The following is a 22,474-nucleotide window of genomic DNA, read 5'->3' as shown; positions in this document are numbered from 1 at the left end:
TAATTCCCTCAGTGGCGTAGAATTTGGTAAGGGTCAACCATTAACTATCCCCTGTCGTACGCCTCTGGTAGTAGCTAGAAACTTTTATTTATAACAGTTTAGTAGACTGTATAGTACATACACTTTCTGCCAAGTATGATAAGGATACGTCAAATAGTTTGAAAGTAATTGGTAAAAATAATTTTTAAATTTTTAAATAAAACACCTTGTAACTCAGTAAGTAGCCACATTTTATTTAAGTGATTTTAGACCGTTCTTAATATTTTTATGTCTAGAATCTACAACTTAGAGATTCGAAATTCTTAATGAAACTTAACCCTAAAAGGGCCCGTAATAATATAACTCCAAGAAAAAAAAGAAGAGGAAAAAAAGACAAAAAAATTTGTTAATTAGTGAAAAATTCCCAGAAACCTAATTATCGAAACGGCATTTCAAAATATTTAATCCCCGCGAAGTTATTAAAAGAACAAATTATAAACAAATTCGAATAATTTTCAAATACCATTTTAGGGGGAAGTTTAATTGAAATTTGAATTTATCGATACATTTATCTAAAATATACATAAAAATAAAAATAATAAGATTTAATACAGGTAAATATTTATTTGGCAACAACCGCGTTTTTGCAATAGAAAATAGAGTAACATTTAATAAACAAATTTAATATCTCAAAAAATATTAAATATTTTTGGACAAATTTTTTTTGCTTAATACTGATAACATAGTGCAACTTATTCTGTAAAATAAGATATTTTATAGTGCTTATTTAAAACGCTAAAAATAATGTTTTGAAAATTTGTTTTTAAGGTTTTATATACAATTATTTAAACAAATAGGGGGCCAAATTTAATTTAGTAAGACTTATGTGAAAGACTTACCCTTCAACTTTGCAGAAAAACATCCCATAGACCTTCATTGGTAATTGAATAACCTCAGCAGCTAAAAAAATAATCTTTTTGCAAAAATGACCCCTTTTTAATTATTTATACAATGATCCCCTTGTATGATTTGGATACTTTCTTGAAAATATCTTTTATACCCACCTTAACTTTGATATAAAATTTGTTTCAACCTGTACGAATTTACATTTTGATTTACATGTAGTGTAATTTTATTTTACTAGACTATATTGACTATAATACCGGTGGTAATACATACAACTCTTGATATTTCCCATTACATTTGAGGAAGCAAACAATATAGCGCCATCTAGTGGTGTGCGGTGATAACCAGAGCAATCTAACCTTACATTTATGAAATTGCTTTATTATTGTTTTTGTATAAGTGTTTGAACTATTTTTATTTTAATTTAATTTAGCAAAATTAGCTCGTTATTCAACAATTTATAAAATTAAATTTGAATATTTACGTCAAATTTTACATTTTCAAAACGTAGTTTCACTTCAAGCCGACAGTGGCGCTAGTGGCAACGTGCTTCCAGATTTCTGTGGGAGTTGGTTGTATACTGTGGTATTACCCACCGCATTACCACAGAATAACTGTGGTATTATTAGTGTCTGGAAGGCTCACGTTCAGCATTGCACGCACCATGGCTCGTTGTGTAACTCAAGAGTTCGCAGATTTTTTGCCATTAAGTCTCTGCTCCATAAGTTTTTATGGGCAAAACACACGTCTGGAATATTCGCCTATGTATTTCATGTGTTTGATTGTCTCTTCTTATTTTGATCTCGTATCCCAGATATTTGTAAGTGTCTGTTTGTTGTATGGTATTATTGTCAATAGTTATATTTCCATTCATTATGAGATTTGTCATAAGTTTAGTTTTCTCAAAGTTTTTTTTAATCCTGTTATCTCAGATAGAGGTGTAAACGACTGTGTCATAGAAACTGTATCTTGTAAATTGTCTGCTATTAATACAACATCATGTATTCACTTCAAATCTTGTATTTTGTTTTTTTTTGTAAAGGTTAAAACAGCGTAGATAATAGGGAACTTGCATAAAATTTTAAATTCGAAAAAAATGTTATAAATCACAACAGAATATAATTTAAAACATGTATCAAAGAGAAAAAAGTTGTTTTTGTGTTCCGTTTGGCCCCTGAAGACGATTCTAAATTCAAATTAAAGCAGCTAGCCCAAAACGCGTAATGACGTCATATGGTTAATGTTTACATTCTGCACCAACCAAGTAAACAAAATTGTATATAATTTTAAATTAGACATTATTAACGTCAGTAGAAAATACAGTTATGTGACGTCACAAGTGTTTTTGATCTTTTGAACTATTCATGGAAAACTTGTACTTTTACACAATGGTTTTATTTTCCATAGTATACCTTCTTTCCTTTCCTTCAAAAACCGATACATTCTTGGCAAAGTAACGTAAGTGACATTTTTGAAAATCATGTTTTTCCATTAAACTAACGCTATTATTGCTTAGAAGGTTACTGACAAAGTGTAGTAAGTTAATAAATACTAACAAAAATATGTCTAAAAATTTATGGAGATGTGTAAATAAACTATGTGGAAAAACCGTTTCAAAAACAAACATAAAACTAATAAAAACACAAAATAATGAAGTACTAACTAACAAAACAGACGTATGAAATGAATTTGTTGACTACTATACCGATTTAGGAAAACGATATGCAGAAATGATCTCTGAACCAACTGAATTTCAAGCAAACATATTGGAAATAAATAATAGTATGTACCTGTCTCCAACAACTGAAAATGAAGTTCAAGAAATTATAAAATCTTTAAAAAATAAAAAGTCAGCAGGGCACGATAATATTAGATCTGAAACTTTAAAAGAAATAACAAAACAGATTTCAAATCCCTTAACATACATAATAAATTCATGTCTTAATTTAGGCATTTTTCCAGATATATTAAAAATTGGAACTATTAAACCACTATTCAAATCTGGCGAAGAAACATATTGTCAAAATTATAGACCTATAACTCTAATCTCAAATATAGGCAAAATATTCGAAAAAATAATTAAAATAAGGCTCACACATTTTTTAAAAAAATTTAATATACTATCTGAATGTCAATATGGGTTTCAAGAGGGAAAATCAACCGAAGATGCAATCTGTGCTCTAACAGCTAACATCTACAAAGCTCTTGATAATGCAAAACCATCTCTTTGTATATTTGTAGATTTAGCAAAGGCATTTGATACAGTTTCACATAAAATACTGCTAAATAAACTTCAAAAATATGGTATAAGAGGACTTGCATATAACATCCTAGAAAGTTATCTGCTAAATAGACAACAACATGTTTCTATAGATGGAGAAATCAGTAAAGGAAGAATTATATCTTACGGAGTACCACAAGGAACAGTCTTGGGACCAATTCTCTTCAATATTTATATCAATGATCTATTCAGACTGAATGTAACAGGTAAAATAATAAGTTTTGCAGATGACACAGCTATTTTCTATGATGCAAATACATGGAATAATTTAAAACAAAAAGCTGAAACAGATTTTGCTACAATTCAGAAATGGTTTCAGTTTAATAAACTTACCTTAAATATAGAAAAAACAAAATATATACCATTTACATCATATGTTAATAACCTCCCAAATCTTGGCTCATTAAAAATTAATGCAAAAAATGAAATTCCACATACATACGAGATTAAATATCTAATAGGTATAATAATTGATAAACATTTACGATGGAACATCCAAGCAAATAATATAGTAAATAAATTAAGAGGACTCTTATCAAGATTTAAATTTTTAAAACAATTTTTAGGAATAACTCATTTGCGAATTCTTTATTATGCACTTATACAATCTCAACTCACATAATGGCCTTTTAGGATGGGGTGGAATACGCAATAATTACTTACATTCTATAAATATTATTCAGAAATGGCTAATTAGAATTATATACGGGAAAAATTTAAGATATTCTAGTGAGCTGTTATATAACGAAAGTAAATTTTTAAATGTACGTAAATTATTCTGTTATAAAGCCCTTATACATATACATGAAAAAAAGATAATATTAAATTTTAACAGTCATGCCCACCAAACTAGATATATAAAACATAATACAATTCTACCAAAATGTAATAAATCCATCCTTCAAAGATATGTTGGTTACGTAGGGCCCAAATTATACAATTTGCTACCGGATAATTTAAAACAATTTAAAAATTATAAAAAACATAGATATAAATATGAAATTAAACAATGGATTGGGAACAAATCAACAAAATTCTGCGAAGAAATTATCAATGGACAATAATTGTAATAAATAAACTTAAATAAGAAATAAAAAATTGTATCGAAAATAAAAATTGTATCTAAATAGATTTTTATTATCAACTGCGACATTTCTTGAATTATTGATGGCCACATTTATATCACAAATTATATTAAAATTATTATATTTTTATTTTTTCTTCATTAATGTTAGAGTTTTTAGTATTTTTATAAATTTTCATATAACTGTATACATTTATACATTTGTTAAATATTTGTTGTGTTTGTTTATATTTGTAAATTAGTACCTATATTATATTTTTAAGTCTCACGCACAAGGGGTGCTACTTTTGTATGTATATTAGTAATATATATACAGGGTAGCTCAACTTCAGTGAGTTATTTATGTTTATTTAGGTAGTACTCATTATGCTTTTTATTTTTTTTTGTAAATCTTTATTGTTATTCCTAAATAAACATTATTATTATACAGATTTAGCCATACGGCTCACACTCCCTCTAAGGGGAAAATTGACTCATCCCAGATACCTACGGTATCAAAAGGATTGAGCTCTGGTGGGACTCTTTCCGTGTTATCGAGCCCTAGGTGACTTGGAATGCAGGTGTATCTCCCAAAAATTTTCGTACACTTCTGGCCGTCGCGAGTAGTACAGCTTTCTGCATGGTCTTATAAAGATGTTCATTATTATTATTATTATCCAGATTTAGCCATACGGCTCACACTCCCTCTAAGGGGAAAATTGACTCATCCCAGATACCTACGGTATCAAAAGGATTGAGCTCTGGTGGGACTCTTTCCGTGTTATCGAGCCCTAGGTGACTTGGAATGCAGGTGTATCTCCCAGAAATTTTCGTACGCATCTGGCCGTCGCGAGTAGTACAGCTTTCTGCATGGTCTTATAAAGATGTTCATTCAGACCCAGCTTTTTTATGCTTTCGAGGAGGGTCTTCGGAATGACTCCAGTAGTAGACATAATAATCGGTATCGTCTGGGTACTTTGCATTCTCCATTGCCTTCGTATTTGAATTTCTAGATCTCTGTACTTGGCGATCTTTTCAGTAAATTTACTACGTAGATTATTGTTGTTAGGTATCGCCACATCAATTAGTGTTGTTTGTCTTGTTAATTTATTAACTAGTACGAGATCTGGTCTATTATGTGCCACTGTTTGGTCTGTGAGCACAGTGCGGTCCCAGTATAGCTTGTAGTTGCCATCCTCAAGCATACTCTCAGGGACGTATTGATAATACGGGAGATGGTCTGTTTGGAGAAGTCCCAGCTTGATAGCTATCTCTTGATGAAGGATTTTTCCCACTGCGTCATGCCGTTCCTTGTATTCAGTTGCAGCAAATGCCTGGCAGCCCCCTGTAAGATGTTGGATGGTTTCTTGGGCTTGACATCCATATCGGCATCTGTCGTTTTGAACCTGAGGGTCTTTGATGATATATTTCAGGTAATTTCTGGTTGGTATAACCTGATCCTGAATGGCCAGTAATGAACCTTCCGTCTCAGGGAACATCTTTCCTGATGTCAACCAGTAGTTCGACGCTATATTGTCGACATAATCTTGGCTGACCTCATTGGGATGTCGCCCGTGCAGAGGTTTACTCATCCAGGCGCGCACTTTTTCGTCCTTAGTAAGGTAGTTTATGCGCATTTCTGGTTCCCTCAGTTTGATCGGTGTTGTGTCATCTACTGCGCAGATAGCGCGATGTAGAGTAGATGTCTCAGCCTGCATCTGAAAATAAGTTCTTAAATTAGCAATTTGTTTATCTAATTGCTCACCTATATCCATAAGTCCTCTTCCTCCTAGATTCCGTGGTAATGTTGTTCTTTCTACTGCACTTTTAGGGTGGTGTTTTTGTGCCTTTGTGAGGTGTGTTCGTACTTTTCGCTGAAGAGCCTCTATATCTGTTTTTGTCCACTTAATAATACCAAATGAGTAGCTAAGCGCGGAACATGCGTAGGTGTTTAGTGCCTTAAACAAATTTCTACTGTTAAGGTGTGAGCGAAGCAGCTGTTTTACCCTTCGTATAAACTCAGTAGTTATCTCTGTTTTCATTTGTTTATGGTCAATTTTCCGCGCTTGCTTTACTCCAAGATATTTATACATATCGTTTTCACCCATGGCCTCGATGTTCTGGCCATTTTGCATATCGAATCCTCCGGGCTGTACTTTTCCTCTGACTATATTTAAAATACGACACTTATCTAGTCCGAAGTGCATATTAATATCATTAGAAAAAGTTTCTACAGTTTTTAGCATCTCGTCGAGTTGGTTTCTAGTGGAAGCCATTAATTTCAAATCATCCATGTACAATAAATGATTAAGCTTCGCCACCACATTGTTGTTATTTTTGATGCTAAAACCTGCATCTGAGGAGTTCAATAGCTGAGATAGTGGGTTCATAGCTAGACAGAACCACAGAGGACTCAACGAATCTCCTTGAAACAGGCCCCGGCTGATTACGATATTTTCAGTTTCGATGTTACTTTCACCAGGTATTTGAAGGTGAATTCTAGTTTTCCACTCTGTCATTATATGTTGTAAAAAGGTCACTATATTATCATCGACTTTATATATTCTCAAAATATCTATAAGCCATTCATGCGGCACTGAATCAAAGGCCTTCTTGTAATCAATAAAAGCAGTAAATAGATTCCTCTTTTTGGAATATGCTTGATTAGAAATGACTGAGTCGATGATAAGTTGTTCTTTGCAACCCATGGAACCCTTAGCGCATCCTTTCTGTTGAGGCTCTATGATATTGTTCAGAGCACAGTGTTGGTAGATACGCCGGGCTACACAGGATGTGACCAATTTATACAAAGTTGGAAGGCAAGTAATTGGGCGGTATTTTGCTGGATCTTGGGTGTTATTTTGATCCTTCGGTATTAAATAAGTGGTTCCCTGAGTTAGGAATGATGGTATATCCTGCGGATTAGAAATAACATGATTAATTAGTGTTGATAAGCATTCATGAGCACTCGAGAACTTCTTGAGCCAAAAGTTTTGAACTCCGTCTGGTCCAGGAGATTTCCAGTTATGAAGCTCTTTGATGATATTTGAGACTTCTTCAGTGGTGAAGGGTTCGTAGAGAGTAGTAGTGTAGTGTTGGCAGTTCTGTGCCGTATCTTCTATCCATCCAGCATTGTTGTTAAGAGCAGCTGGTGTGGAAAGTTGATTTTCCCAAAACTCATGAATTTCTTCTTGGCTTGGGTAAGACTTATCGAGATTTTCTACGGTGGAATTGAGTTTCCGATAGAACGCCTTCTCAGCAGTCTCAAATTAAAATTATTATTATCCAGATTTAGCCATACGGCTCACACTCCCTCTAAGGGGAAAATTGACTCATCCCAGATACCTACGGTATCAAAAGGATTGAGCTCTGGTGGGACTCTTTCCATGTTATCGAGCCCTAGGTGACTTGGTATGCCGGTGTATCTCCCAAAAATTTTCGTACACATCTGGCCGTTGCTAGTAGTACAGCTTTCTGCATGGTCTTGTAAAGATGTTCATTTAGACCCAGCCTTTTTATGCTTTCGAGGAGGTTCTTCGGAATGACTCCAGTAGTAGACATAACAATAGGTATCGTCTGGGTACTTTGCATTCTCCATTGCCTTCGTATCTGAATTTCTAGATCTCTGTACTTGGCGATCTTTTCAGTGAATTTACTACGTAGATTATTGTTATTAGGTATCGCCACATCAATTAGTGTTGTTTGTCTTGTTAGTTTATTAACTAGTACGAGATCTGGTCTATTATGTGCCACTGTTTGGTCTGTGAGCACAGTGCGGTCCCAGTATAGCTTGTAGTTACCATCCTCAAGCATACTCTCAGGAACGTATTGATAATACGGGAGATGGTCCGTTTGGAGAAGTCCCAGCTTGATAGCTATCTCTTGATGAAGGATTTTTCCCACTGCGTCATGCCGTTCCTTGTATTCAGTTGCAGCAAATGCCTGGCAGCCCCCTGTAAGATGTTGGATGGTTTCTTGGGCTTGACATCCATATCGGCATCTGTCGTTTTGAACCTGAGGGTCTTTGATGATATATTTCAGGTAGTTTCTGGTTGGTATAACCTGATCCTGAATGGCCAGTAATGAACCCTCCGTTTCAGGGAACATCTTTCCTGATGTCAACCAGTAGTTCGACGCTATATTGTCGACATAATCTTGGCTGACCTCATTGGGATGTCGCCCGTGCAAAGGTTTACCCATCCAGGCGCGCACTTTTTCGTCCTTAGTAAGGTGGTTTATGTGCAGTTCTGCTTCCCTCAGTTTGATCGGTGTTGTGTCATCTACTGCGCAGATAGCGCGATGTAGAGTAGATGTCTCAGCCTGCATCTGAAAATAAGTTCTTAAATTAGCAATTTGTTTATCTAATTGCTCACCTATATCCATAAGTCCTCTTCCTCCTAAATACCGGGGTAATGTCGTTCGTTCTACAGCACTTTTAGGGTGGTGTTTTTGTGCCTTTGTGAGGTGTGTTCGTACTTTTCGCTGAAGATTTTCTATATCCGTTTTTGTCCACTTAACAATACCAAATGAATAGCTAAGCGCGGAACAAGCGTAGGTGTTTAGTGCCTTAAACAAATTTTTACTGTTAAGCTGTGAACGAAGCAGCTGTTTTACCCTTCTTATAAACTCAATAGTTATCTCAGTTTTCATTTGCTTATGGTCAATTTTCCGCGCCTGCTTTACTCCAAGATATTTGTACATATCGTTGTCGCCCATGGCCTCGATGTTCTGGCCATTTTGCATATCGAATCCACCGGGCTGTACCTTTCCTCTGACTATATTCAAAACACGGCACTTGTCTAGACCGAACTGCATACTAATATCATTAGAAAATGTTTCTACAGTTTTTAGCATCTCTTCTAGGTGTTCTCGAGTGGAAGCCATTAATTTCAAATCATCCATATATTATTATTATTATTAATAAAATTATTATTATTATTATTATTATTATTATTATTGATTAGAAGGTTACTGACAAAGTGTAGTAAGCCTATACATATTATGTTTAAAGTAATTCTAGGCTTACTACACTTTGGCAGTACTTTCTAAACAATAATAGCGTTAGTTTCATGAAAAAACATGATTTTCGCCAAAAATGCCACTTACGTTACTTTGCCAAAAATGTATCAACTGTACAAAATACTTTTTGTACTCTTCTTGTATCAAATTACATAGTATTCTTGGTCAAAGTTGTCATATAACGGTAATGTGTTGTATATTTAATTGCGTTTTTCGTTGTATGAAAGAAATATTGACAATGTCGACAGATTAACGTTCGAATTATTTCTGTTTTTCGATAAAAATTTACTTTTTATTGACACAATTGTTGAAACTGTCAACTATTTCGGTTAAACGATGTTTTGGTTAACAGAAGTTTTACTGTATTATTACAATGACATACAATAAATGTCATTAGAATATAAATATTTTTCCCTTATTCTGCGACGATGAGCTGGCCAAATACCCAAGTAGGTGGAGGCCAATAAACTAAAGAAGGAGAAGAAAAATATACCTAAATATAATCATAAATTAACCATAATATAGTAAAACCTTAGACAAGTAAAGAGAGAGGACGAGTAATCCTATGACCAAAAGTGAAGCCAAACCGACACCAGAGATTTTGATCATCGACGTATCTTTGGGGTATTGTTATGCATTGAGTATTTAAAATAAAAGCATGAAATGTATTTAAAATGAAGAATTTGTGTACGGTAAATGTTTTATTAAGTTGCTCATATTACGTACATATGTTTCAATACATACATATGTTTTTATTACGAATTTTAGGTGATGATTTACTTTATTTTTTATGAAATTTTAACCTTCAACGAACACCCACCACTGGCAACCCATTGTTATTTTTGACGTGACCGCCATGTTTTTGGTGACAAACAAACCAAAAACTGGCTTCACTTTTGGAACGTGTGTGTTAAATGAGTGTTACCCGTCCTCTCTTTTTTCCTTGTCTAAGAGTAAAACTATGTGATGTCACGGGTAGTTTGAACTATTTCAATATCACAGAAGATTTTAAATTTGTATTTGTATAAGTTTTTATGAGCTTTTGAAGCGTGAAATTTTGGAAATCTCATTTTTAAACAAAACTGAACATTCTTATGTAATAAAAAAAATGTGCAAGTTCCCTATTTAATTGTTTATAAGGCGAAAATGGTACATTCTTCATTATGCATCAATTATTTGTAAGTGAACAATTAAAAATGAATATAATTTTTTAAAAATATAAAAATTTGAGACCTTACGATTAGAATGAGACCAAAAAATCCCTTCTAAGTATTGACAAAATGCCTGTACACCCATTTAAAAATTACCTTTTTTCTCAATAAACCAATGGAATTGTTTAAAAACTACTCAATAGATCGGGCCCATATTTTGCAGCTATAGTAACTACATAAAGACTCACATTGTGAAATGTGCTTTAAATTTTTATTGCTTATTTTAATAATTACAGTAGACTCGCTCTATAACAAGAACTGAAATGGCAGACTAATTACCTTGTTATAAGCCGATCTCGTAATAATAATATCACAGGTCCGTGACGAAAAAATTGTTTAAAATTTAATAAGTTATTTTCATACTATTTCCAACGCTGATGTCGGGAAAAATAGTGAAAATATTCCATCACGTACAGTTATTTCACAAAATGATATAATAAAGAGTAATTAGGAGAAACCAGCAATAAGTTATTTTCATACTGTTTTCAACGCTGTGAGTTTTTTCACTATTTTTTCCGAAATCACAAATTACGTTATGAAAATTACAAAATGATATAATAAAGAATAATTAGGAGAAAACAGCACCTATTTTCACGTCAGCACTTGTTCTTGTTGTACCCCCTCCCCCTGTAGATCCCCAAAAGATGTTAATTCCACCACTTCACATTAAGTTGGGGCTAATGAAACAATTTGTCAAGGCACTGAATAAAGAAGGAGACTGTTTCAGATATATTTGTGGACAGTTTCGTGGTTTATCCACGGCTAAGCTAAAAGAAACAATCTTTGTCGGACCGGACATTAGAAAATTAATGAGAGATCCCAACTTTGTGGACAAAATGGGAACAAATGAAAAGGCAGCATACATATCGTTTAAATTAGTTGTTACCGGTTTGCTCAGTAACAAAAGAGATAAAGACTACAATACAATCGTCGCAAACATGTGTCGACAACTTTGAGAATCTTGGCTTCAACATGAGCATTAAACTTCACTTTCTCCGCTCACATCTTGACTACTTCCCGGCAAACCTTGGTGATGTCAGTAAAGAACAAGGTGAAATATTTCACCAAGACATCAATGAAATGAAAAGAAGATACCAAGGAAGATGTAACGTGAGCATGATAGCAGACTACTGCTGAATGATTAAAAGAGGTGATCCTTAAAGGGTTCACAGCCGGAAAAGCAGTAAAAGAAGCTTCGATAGAAAGTAAAAGCGTTATTATAAGGACTTATGAGCTTAAATATAAATGTAAGTGCACTGAAAATGTAGTATTGATAATATAATAATTGATAAATAAACTAAATTTTATAACCTAGGAGAAAGGTGAAAAATTGCTTACATTTTGTTACTATACCCAGAAATACTCCCTAATTTGTGAGAAAACCTGACGTGATAGACAAAAATGATTTGAATTTTTGAAATCAGCGCTGAAAAGTTCATATAAGTCAGTTATCAAATTTCAAACAACTTTTAGAAATATTGTTTTGCAGGCCTGTGTATTTTGCATATCATCACCTAGACTCAAACAGTATCACAACTCAACAAAAAATAAAAACGGTTTTATTGCGCCAACAGTTTAATAACACTACAAATTCCTATCTCAAACAGTATTACATCTATGGTTCAAGTATTTAATTCTATGGTTAACCAACATAACCAGTGTCACATATCGGCTTGTGCAAGGTTGTTGTCCATCCAATATCTTTATAAACCATAGGTTGTCAAGTTAAAGACAGTATATATTATTGCTTTATTCAAAACTACTATCTTGGAGAGGTTAATTGGGACATGATATATATTATTAAAACACTCTCAATGATATGCTTAATATTTTTTACGATGTTGTTTACTCAGTTATACACATTGTAGTACCACAAACGAAAGTGTTTCAAGGGTACTTTCCAAGATGGTTCTCTCAAGAATTAAAAAATGTTACCTATTATTTTAAAAAAGCAAGCACACAAAGCTTTTAGATGGTGTGTTTTGTTTTTAAGTGTTAAAACGGCTCAGATAATTTCCCTGATAAGTTTTAACGTTTCTGGGTATATTCCATCTGGACCTGGGCTTTTATTTAATTTGAGTTGATTAATTGCATTTATAATTTCAGATTTCAGAATTTTTGGCCCTTCGTTGTTATTTTCCAAGCTTAGTTCTTCTCGTATGTTGTGAAAAAGAATTTTAATATAGATTTCCCATTCTTTCAGTTTATCTTCCGTTGATTCTAGCAGCTTGCCATCCGTGTTCAGCATAGTGTGAAAAGTTGTTCGCTTTGTAGTTGAAAAATATTCTGATTCAAATTTTTTGCACAATCTTACTCAAAAAGGACCCCTTTTAACAAATTTGCATGTTAGCGGGTCCAAAAGTAGGTCAAAATATTTTTAAACGTTTTTTGTTTGTTTTTTTTTTCCAAAATTATTTTTTTTACATCGAACAAAGTTTTTTTTAAGTTTTTTAGATTATTCCAAACAGAAAAGGTCTTTAGTGACTTTTCTCTAAAGTTGATAGTTTTTGACATATAAGCGATTAAAAATTTAAAAATTCCGAAATCGGCCAGTTTTACCCTCATAAACTTGTGAAAAACTGAAAATTTTAATGTTGCCAAGGTGGGAAGATATTTTTTAAACATCGATTGATAAAATCCCGAAGAGTTTTTTTGCAATACAATATCGAAAACCCCTTTATTTTTTAATTGCTAATCAAGCAAGCACGACACTATTTTCAACCGTTGCATGTATTAAAAATATTCTGATTCAATTTCCTTTCACCATCTTGTTTGAAAAGGTTGCCTATTAACAAATTTGCATGTTGCCAGAGTCAAAAATGGCTAAAAGAAATTTTTAAACAATTTTTTTTAAACTTGTTTACATGTTTTTCGATTACATCTACATGCAACGGTTGAAAATAGTGTCGTGCCCGCTTGATTATTTAATTATTGAATTTGCAATTTATTTAAATTTTTGCAATTGATTATTTCTGTTTTAACTTCGATTTATTTATTTATTTTATTTAACTTATTGACGATTTATGTAATTTTAGTAAATTGGATTGTTACTGTTTTGTTTTTTTTTTACTATTTATAAGCTTTGTCGATAAAATTGTAAAATTTTTCATGGCAATAAAGCATATTTCTATTCTATTCTATTCTATTAACAATTAAAAACCAAGGGGTTTTCGATATTGTATAGCAAAAAGCTCTTGGGGATTTCATCAATCGATGCTCATAGAATATCTACGTACCTTAGTAACATTGCAATTTTCGGTTTTCACATAGTTTTTGAGGGAAAAAATGGCCGATTTTTTAATTTTCAATCGCTTATATCTCGAAAACTATCACATTTAGAGAAAAGTCAATTGAGATCTTTTCTATTTGGAATGATCCAAAAAAGCTAAAAAAATTTGTCCGATGCAAAAAAATTAGTTTTAGGAAGAAACAAAAAAAACGTTTAAAAAAATTTTTGACTGCCTTTTGATCCTGGCAACATGAAAATTTGTTAAAAGGAGACCTTTTCAAGCAAGATGGTGACAAAAAAAATTAAATCAGAATATTTTTCCGCACATACATTTAAGCATATTATTACATACACGCAACGGTTAAAAATAGTGTCGCGCACGTTTGATTAGCAATTAAAAAATAAAGGGCTTTTCGATATTGTATTGCAAAGAACTCTTCGGGATTTCATCAGTCGATGTTTAAAGAATATCTACCTACCTTGGCAACATTGAAACTTTCAGTTTTCCTTATAGTTTTTGATGGTAAAAAATGGTCGATTTCGCAATTTTTAATCGCTTATACGTAAAAAACTATCAACTTTAGAAAAAAGTCACTAAAGACCTTTTCTGTTTGGAATGATCCAAAAAACTTTGTTCAATGCAAAAAAAAATAATTTTAAGAAAAAAAAAATGTTTAAAAAATTTTTGACTCACTTTTGGACCTGGCAACATGCAAATTTGTTAAAAGGTGTCCTTTTTGGGTAAGATTGTGCAAAAAATCCGAATCAGAATATTTTTCCTAGCGGATGTGCAGTGGTTTTCTGGGCTAGACAACGACGCAGGCGGCAGTTAGAGTGGTCACCATGACGACGTTATTACTTTGCACTATTAATTTGTATATTTATTAGCAACTGACGTTCTGCCGGACAGCAGTTGCTAATCATTATACAAATTAATAGTGCAAAGTAATGACGTCGTCATGGTGACAACTCTAACTGCCGCCTGCAGTCGTTGTCTGAATCGTACCTTAAGACACTGCTACCGAACTAACGTTTTGCACGAAACTATTGTGTATAGATATGGGAGGTGTGGGCGTAAAAATCGATGTGTTCAAACAAACCGCTTCTTAAGCGTTTGACCTAATATCTTTATTTGAAGAATGTCATATTTCACCGGCTTAAAGCTATTCCACAAAATACTTTACTCTGCCTATATACTCAAATATTCACATTATAGTTTATTTTTATTTTAGGTTATCTCCAAGACGAGCACAAAATGGAAAGTACGGATGCACCAATTGAAGATTCATCTTACGAAGGAAATTATATGACTCAACACGCTGAAGGGAAAGCATTAAATAAAAATACGAAAGTTGCGACTGGACAAAGACATTACAAGTGTGAAACTTGTTTAAAACAGTTTCCTACTCAAAGTCATTTGAAAATACATATGAGAGTACATACTGGGGGAAAACCTTACAAGTGTGAAATTTGTTTTAAGGAGTTTAGCCAAGCAGGTCATTTGAAAACGCATTTGAGAATCCATACTGGAAAACGTCCCTTCAAGTGCGAAATTTGTTTTAAACAGTTTAGCCAAAAAAGTCATTTGAAAAGACATTTGAGAGTGCACACTGGGGATAAACCTTACAAGTGTGACATTTGTTTTAAGTCATTTGATGAAGCAAGTAAATTGAAAACACATTTGAGAATGCACACTGGGGAACAACCTTACAACTGTGAAATTTGTTTTAAGCAGTTTACTTCATCAAGTTATTTGAAAGTACATTTGAGAGTGCACACTGGGGAACAACCTTACAAGTGTGAAATATGTTGTAAGCAGTTTAGTACAGCAAGTGGTTTGAAAAAACATTTGAGAGTGCACACTGGGGAACAACCTTACAACTGTGAAATTTGTTTTAAGCGGTTTACTTCATCAAGTTATTTGAAAGTACACTTGAGAATGCACACTGGGGAACAACCTTACAACTGTGAAATTTGTTTTAAGAGGTTTACTTCATCAAGTTATTTGAAAGTACATTTGAGAGTGCACACTGGGGAACTACCTTACAAGTGTGAAATGTGTTGTAAGCAGTTTAGTACAGCAAGTAATTTGAAAAAACATTTGAGAATGCACACTGGGGAACAACCTTACAACTGTGAAATTTGTTTTAAGCGGTTTACTTCATCAAGTTATTTGAAAGTACATTTGAGAATGCACACTGGGGAACAACCTTACAACTGTGAAATTTGTTTTAAGAGGTTTACTTCATCAAGTTATTTGAAAGTACATTTGAGAGTGCACACTGGGGAAAAACCTTACAAGTGTGAAATATGTTGTAAGCAGTTTAGTATAGCAAGTGATTTGAAAAAACATTTGAGAGTGCACACTGGGGAAAAACCTTTCAAGTGTGAAATATGTTGTAAGCAGTTTAGTACAGCAAGTGATTTGAAAAAACATTTGAGAGTGCACACTGGGGAAAAACCTTACAAGTGTGAAACTTGTTTAAAACAGTTTTCTGAAATAAGTACTTTGAAAAATCATTTACGAACGCACACTGGAGAAAAACCTTATAAGTGTGAAATTTGTTTTAAGCAGTTTAACCAAGCAGGTTATTTGAAAAAACATTTGAGAGTGCACTTAGGATAAAATTCACCAAGTGTGCAATTTGTTTTATGCAGTTTAGTCGTGAAAGTGAGCTGAAAACACATTTGTTGGTACACATTGATAGTGCAAACAAAAACGTTGTGTCATAAACAGCGCCTATTTTACCACTAGGCCCTTGAGGCACCTGCCTTCGACCCGCATTTTATTGGGGCCCGGAAAGATCACAAAAAAAATTTTTATTGCAATAACAAAAAAATTTTTAAAATTCTTTCATTTTATGAACAGGAAATGATAAATGATGAATCCACTTGATTTTCAAGTGACTTTACTGGTCACAAGTACATATCCGTCATCTCCTATAGAAAACAACAATGCCAATAACTCTTCCTAGTGATATAGGGGATTGGCTAAAATATTTAAATCTGGAATTTCAATAATATCTTATAAATAATCGACCGAATCAATATATTGATAAAATTAGTGAATGTGTTACACAATTTGATAATAATAAAACCAGACATTTGCAAAGTGCAATTTTTTATAAAATAAAAGCTAATGGGGAAAAATTCTTCGCGAATGTTTAGTGTACAGTCCTAAATGTAGCCGTGTTTATTGTTACTTTTGTAAACTGATTTCCACGAAAATTATTGTTTTTCTAAATTTCGACCGGTAGGTATAATGACTGGAAAAATATCAATAGGACAGCTATTCAACATTTTTATTTTATTTTTTTATTTATTAAATAGACGAGAGCACCCCATTACAACATTATATTTTTAATCTAATTTATCTTATAACTACACTTTAAAATACAATACTTAGAAATAATTCTAGAGTTTACTATAAATCATGGTTTTAAATTGATTTAAATTAAAAGGATCTATATCACAGTGACTATTTAAAAACCTTAAGGCCCTATCAAATGGATTATTGCAGGCATAATTGGTAGCATGAAAGTTTATATGAAAAAGTTCAAAAGATAGTCTATACTGTGGAATATTGAACCTTATTTTACTTAAAAGTTCCGGACATTGAATTAAATTGTTTAATAATTTACCTATAAATAAATACAGAATCAAACCAAATTCGTCTGTTATAAAGTGTTGTTAGATTTGAGTGATCTCCTTTTCCTCAACATATTTCATTAATTGGCACCTATAAGAGAAATAGTACAGCAGGACAAATTGTATCATTAAGGCTATGGGTACATAATTCGCAAATATTTTACGTGTATCCCTACTTTTTCTGTCTTTACACGCCAAATTACGTGTAGTAAAATTCACACTGGTATGGATATGTAAACATTACTAGAATGTCATTCTACTTGAAAATGTCATCATTAATTTAAAGAGATGGGTTTTGAATGTTCTTGGATAACTGTTATTTTTATAATTGCAAATTATTAATTCAGTTAATAAATGTGATAATTTTTTCACTAACTATGTATTCAGTGATTGTAATAATTTATTTGTACAACAAAAACTAATACTTAATCGAGAAAAGAGGAAAAGTGTTAAAGTGATTTTTTAATAATATATTGTTATGGAACGCTTACAACTTTGAACATCTTTAACAACAAAGTACTTGGATCACAGAATATATTTAGTATAAGAGCTGTGAGACATTTTTGAGTAGGTATTTTAGGCAACCTGAAAATTTTTCAGGTGACTCTTCTGTGATAGCCTAATACAAAAATGCCGGTCTGGCTGGAGGGTAGCGGTTATTTTCCCCAAAAATCCCCACCAAATTTAAAAAAAGGGTAAAAATTATTATTACAAAAAATATCATTGACGTGACTTTAAAGTAAATTTAAATATTCAAATATAAAGAAAATAAACAGGCCAGGCGATTTGAGGGCGATTTTAACTCTGCAAGATACTTGCATGGGCGCCCCAGGATTATTTTCAGGGGATGAATCTGAACTTCAGAAGATTTCATCTGAATCTGTACATACTACTAACGAGTATAAAATATACAACTATACATGCAAAGCTATGTACATTCCTTCCGCACAGGGAGGTGCAATTGTTATTTTGACAGGGTATTTTTTAATTTTAAAAATAAATATTCTAAAAAAGACAGGTTTTTTTTTGGTGAAATTTTCCAACTGCCATGTGATCGAACAAATTACGCGTGCATATAAATGAAAAGCGCTATAGGTAAACAGGAGTGTGAGAAAGAGCGTATACCGATAGCTGTTTGCGTCCTCTGTTGTACCTGGGCGAGTCCGTTCGCTCGAGAAAAATCACGTGACCTGGCGATCCCATATTGTTGTGCCTCGAAACGTCAGAGTAATTATTATATATTATAGTTTTTTAAGTAACTTTTTCTTAATTAAAGGAAAATAATACGTACTATACAATAGATTTTGCAAATATGATAGAAAAAGACAGATTTATTATTATAAAGATGTAGGTAGAAAAGTATAAAAGTGTAAACTAAATTAATTCTGTGTCCGAATCTTGTACTTCTTCTTCAAACTCCTCATCTGAGCTTAAATATTCACTGTCTTCTTCTTCGTCAGACTCCCCTCGAGACTCAGATTCATCTTCTATATGATCTGTAAATAGTTGTAATATGTATTTAGAATTAAATAAAAATTAATTACTGAAAAATTAATTGAGTTGCTACGTATTCTCTCTCCTTTTATAGGGAGTCGAAGCCTGGACAATCACGGTCGCATCTGAAGATAGACTTGCCATTGTCGAGATGTGGTGTTATCGAATAATGTAAAAAATATCATGGACGCAACACGTAACAAACACGGAAACATTAAGGGGTGGGTATGATTTGAAATCAACATACCAAGCACATTTTTGTGATTTTTTTCGAAGCTATGGTAGAATTATTTTATTTTTGAATTAAATAAACATATTAAGTACAATTCAAAGAATATTTAAGAAAAAATTAAATCCAAAATATTGAAAAATAAGCCATGGGCGACAAATTTTGGCAGGCAGCTCAAAAATAATGAATTTTGCGGAGGACATCACTGGACTCATCACTGGATCATACGAAACAAAAAATTCAAAAATATTTAATTAGCTTATGAGTTACACGAGGTAACAACGTCGAGTTTTTTTATTTTTAGCGATTTTTGAATTTTTGGGATACTCAGAAGTCAAAAATACTAAATTTTTGATAAAAATTTTGTGAAAACCAACAGATATAATATTGTTGAACAAAAAATAAGCAAAAAATGAAAAATATCTCGACGTTATTACCTCACGAAATGTCTAAAGAAAATCTATGCAAAATTTCAGGTAGATCGGTCGAGTAGTTTTTCAGTTACAATGTCCACCGCATTTGAAAAAGCAGTTTTGAGAAAAATGCGTTTTAACTTTTGACAACTGCATCTTCATCTTCTGATTTGTCTGCCAAATCGTAAATTTATGAACATTGGAATATGTTTTTTAAATTGCGGAGTAATCTACAAAAGAGAAGGCGAACAGTTGTTTAACGTTTCTCACTACGCTCAAGCGTGCTGGCGCGAAGCCGCGGCAACGCGAGTCGAAGATAGGGATATTCAACACCCTGTGTCTCTGATAATTTTACTCCGATTATTTTGAAAATTTCATAGAGTATTGTTGAAAGTATGCACTTTTATTTGAAGTAATAAAAAAATTAAATATTTCAAACCATCCCCCCCCCTTAAGAAATATAAAAAAAGGCAAAACAAATACTCAACACTATGAAGGAAAGAAAAATGAGCTACTTTGGTCATATACTAAGAAATAAAAAACGTGATGTAATTTATAATATAAGAGAAAGTATTAAGTATTAGTTATATAAGTAATAATACGTAGCAACTCAATTAATTAATCACTAATTATTTTTTAATTAATTCTAAATACATATTTACAAATATTTACAGATCAGGTAGAAGAGGAATCTGAGTCTCGAGGGGAGTCTGACGAAGAAGAAGAGAATGAATATTTATTTTGGCTTATTTTTCTTTCCGTTATAGTGTTGAGTATTTCTTTTGCCTTTTTCATCTTTCTTAATGTTTCCGTGTTTGTTACGTGTTGTGTTCATGATATTTTTTACATTATTCAATAACAGCACATGTCAACAATGGCAAGTCTTTCTTCAGATGCGCCCGTGATTGTCTAGGCTTCGACTCCGTATAAAAGGACAGAGAATACGTAGTAATTCAATTAAATTATCGCTAATTAATTTTTAATTAATTCTAAATATATATTACAACTATTTACAGATCATGAAGAAGAGGAATCTGAGTCTCGAGGGGAGTCTGACGAAGAAGAAGACAGTGAATATTTAAGCTCAGATGAGGAGTTTGAAGATGAAGTACAAGATTCGGACACAGAATTAATTTAGTTTATACTTTTATACTTTTCTACCTATATATTGATAATAATAAATCTGTCTTTTTCTATCATATTTGCAAAATCTATTGCATAGTACGTATTATTTTCCTTTAATTAAGAAAAAGTTACTTAAAAAACTATAATATATAACAATTACTCTAACGTTTCGAGGCACAACAACATGGGATCGCCAGGTCACGTGATTTTTCTCGAGCGAACGAACTCGCTCAGGTACAACAGAGGACACAAACAGCTATCGGTATACGCTCTGTCTCACACTGCTGCTTACCTATAGCGCTTTTTATTTATATGTACGCGTAATTTGTTTGATCACATGGCAGCTGGAAAATTTCACCAAAAAAAAACCTGTCTTTTTTAGAATATTTATTTTTAATATTAAAAAATACCCTGTCAAAATAATCATTATACTTCCCTGTCCGGAAGGAATGTACATAGCTTTGCGTGTATATTTGTATATTTTATACTCGTTAATAGTATGTACAGATTCAGATGAAATCTTCTAAAGTTCAGATGCATCCCCCGAAAATAATCCTGGGGCGCCCATGCAAGTATCTTGCAGAGTTAAAATCGCCCTCAAATCGCCTGGCCTGTTTATTTTCTTTATATTTGAATATTTAAATTTACTTTAAAGTCACGTCAATGATATTTTTTGCAATAAAAATTTTTACCCTTTTTTTTAACTTTTGGGGGGATTTTTGGGGAAAATAACCGCTACCCTCCAGCCAGACCGGCATTTTTGTATTAGGCTATTATAGAAGAGTCACCTGAAAAATTTTCAGGTTGCCTAAAATACCTACTCAAAAATGTCTCACAGCTCTTGGACCAATTATCCTGATGTATTCTCTGCTTGGATCTTCCACCAATAATACACAATAAATAACTTTTTATTAAGTTCACGTCTTAAATCAGTTATTTATCAAATACACTATATATCAATAATATTTCATCAATAACTCAAAATATTCCCGATGCAATGTCAAATATTTAAAATTGTCACTGATTGTCAGTGTCTGACTGACAATATATGCTGACAATATTATATTCGGCTGAGTGCGTTGTAAGACAAAGATAGATTTGGAAAATATTACCACGGCATTGTGTTCATTTTTTTCGAATCCTGAAAAAACCAATAAATATTTTTGAAAAATTTAAACTCAGAATGAAAGACTAAATTATTACCGAGGGCCGAAAGTCCCTTAGAATAAATAAAAAGTTTATTTTGAATGAGATATTTGAAATTAAAAGTCACACTAAATTTTCTCTTAGTTTTTCACCCCTGTAACTTATTAAAATAAACATTATAGAAGTTCTTAGGGACTTTCGGCCCTCGCTAATAACGTAATCTTTCATTCTGCGTTTAAATTTTTCAAAAATACCTATTAGTTTTCTCAGGATTAAAAAAAAAATGAATCCCCATTTGAATAGCATTGCAGCCGAAAATACGTACCGATCCTCTTAATAGAAAAAAGTTATTTAGAAAAAAAGGAACATTGGAGAAACGTTTTTCAACGAGTAATAGCAACCATTAAATTTTTGTCCTAATATACTCAGCTGAAATTTATATTTTAAACGCAGCCTACTGCGACTCCACAAACAGGGTAAACTTTCGATATTTTGCTTCTCCTTAGAGATATCGGAAGTTATTGAAAAAGATGTTCCAAATATTCTAACCCCACATACAGTTGAGTCCGCGAATCTTTACCCGTGCGTCATCATTTAAAGCATACGAAATAAGTCGATGATAAGTCGGAAATTGAAATTTACTAAACACAACAGCAAGTCACTTACTGTTACTTGCGATTTTGCGTTTAGTAAATTTCAATTTCCGACTTATTTCGTATGCTTTAAATGAT

General features: G+C 32.6%; 1 protein-coding gene across 2 annotated transcripts in view; it reads left to right on the top strand.

Annotated features, from left to right (window-relative positions):
- LOC126889850 (zinc finger protein 235-like) overlaps positions 1 to 18,301 on the top strand; it is a 204,985-nt gene extending 186,684 nt beyond the window's left edge. For both annotated transcript variants that reach the window (XM_050658538.1, XM_050658537.1), the window contains exon 2: positions 14,921 to 18,301. In XM_050658538.1, the coding sequence (XP_050514495.1) occupies positions 14,921 to 16,314 (1,394 nt within the window). In that variant the 3' untranslated portion in view covers positions 16,315 to 18,301. The remainder of the gene's footprint in view (positions 1 to 14,920) is intronic.
- Positions 18,302 to 22,474: the final 4,173 nt, after the last annotated feature.

This window comes from Diabrotica virgifera, chromosome 8 (genome assembly GCF_917563875.1).
Source record: "Diabrotica virgifera virgifera chromosome 8, PGI_DIABVI_V3a".
Lineage (NCBI taxonomy): Eukaryota > Metazoa > Arthropoda > Insecta > Coleoptera > Chrysomelidae > Diabrotica > Diabrotica virgifera.
Note: the sequence above shows the minus strand (reverse complement) of the source record. Positions and strands in the feature narration are given on the sequence as shown.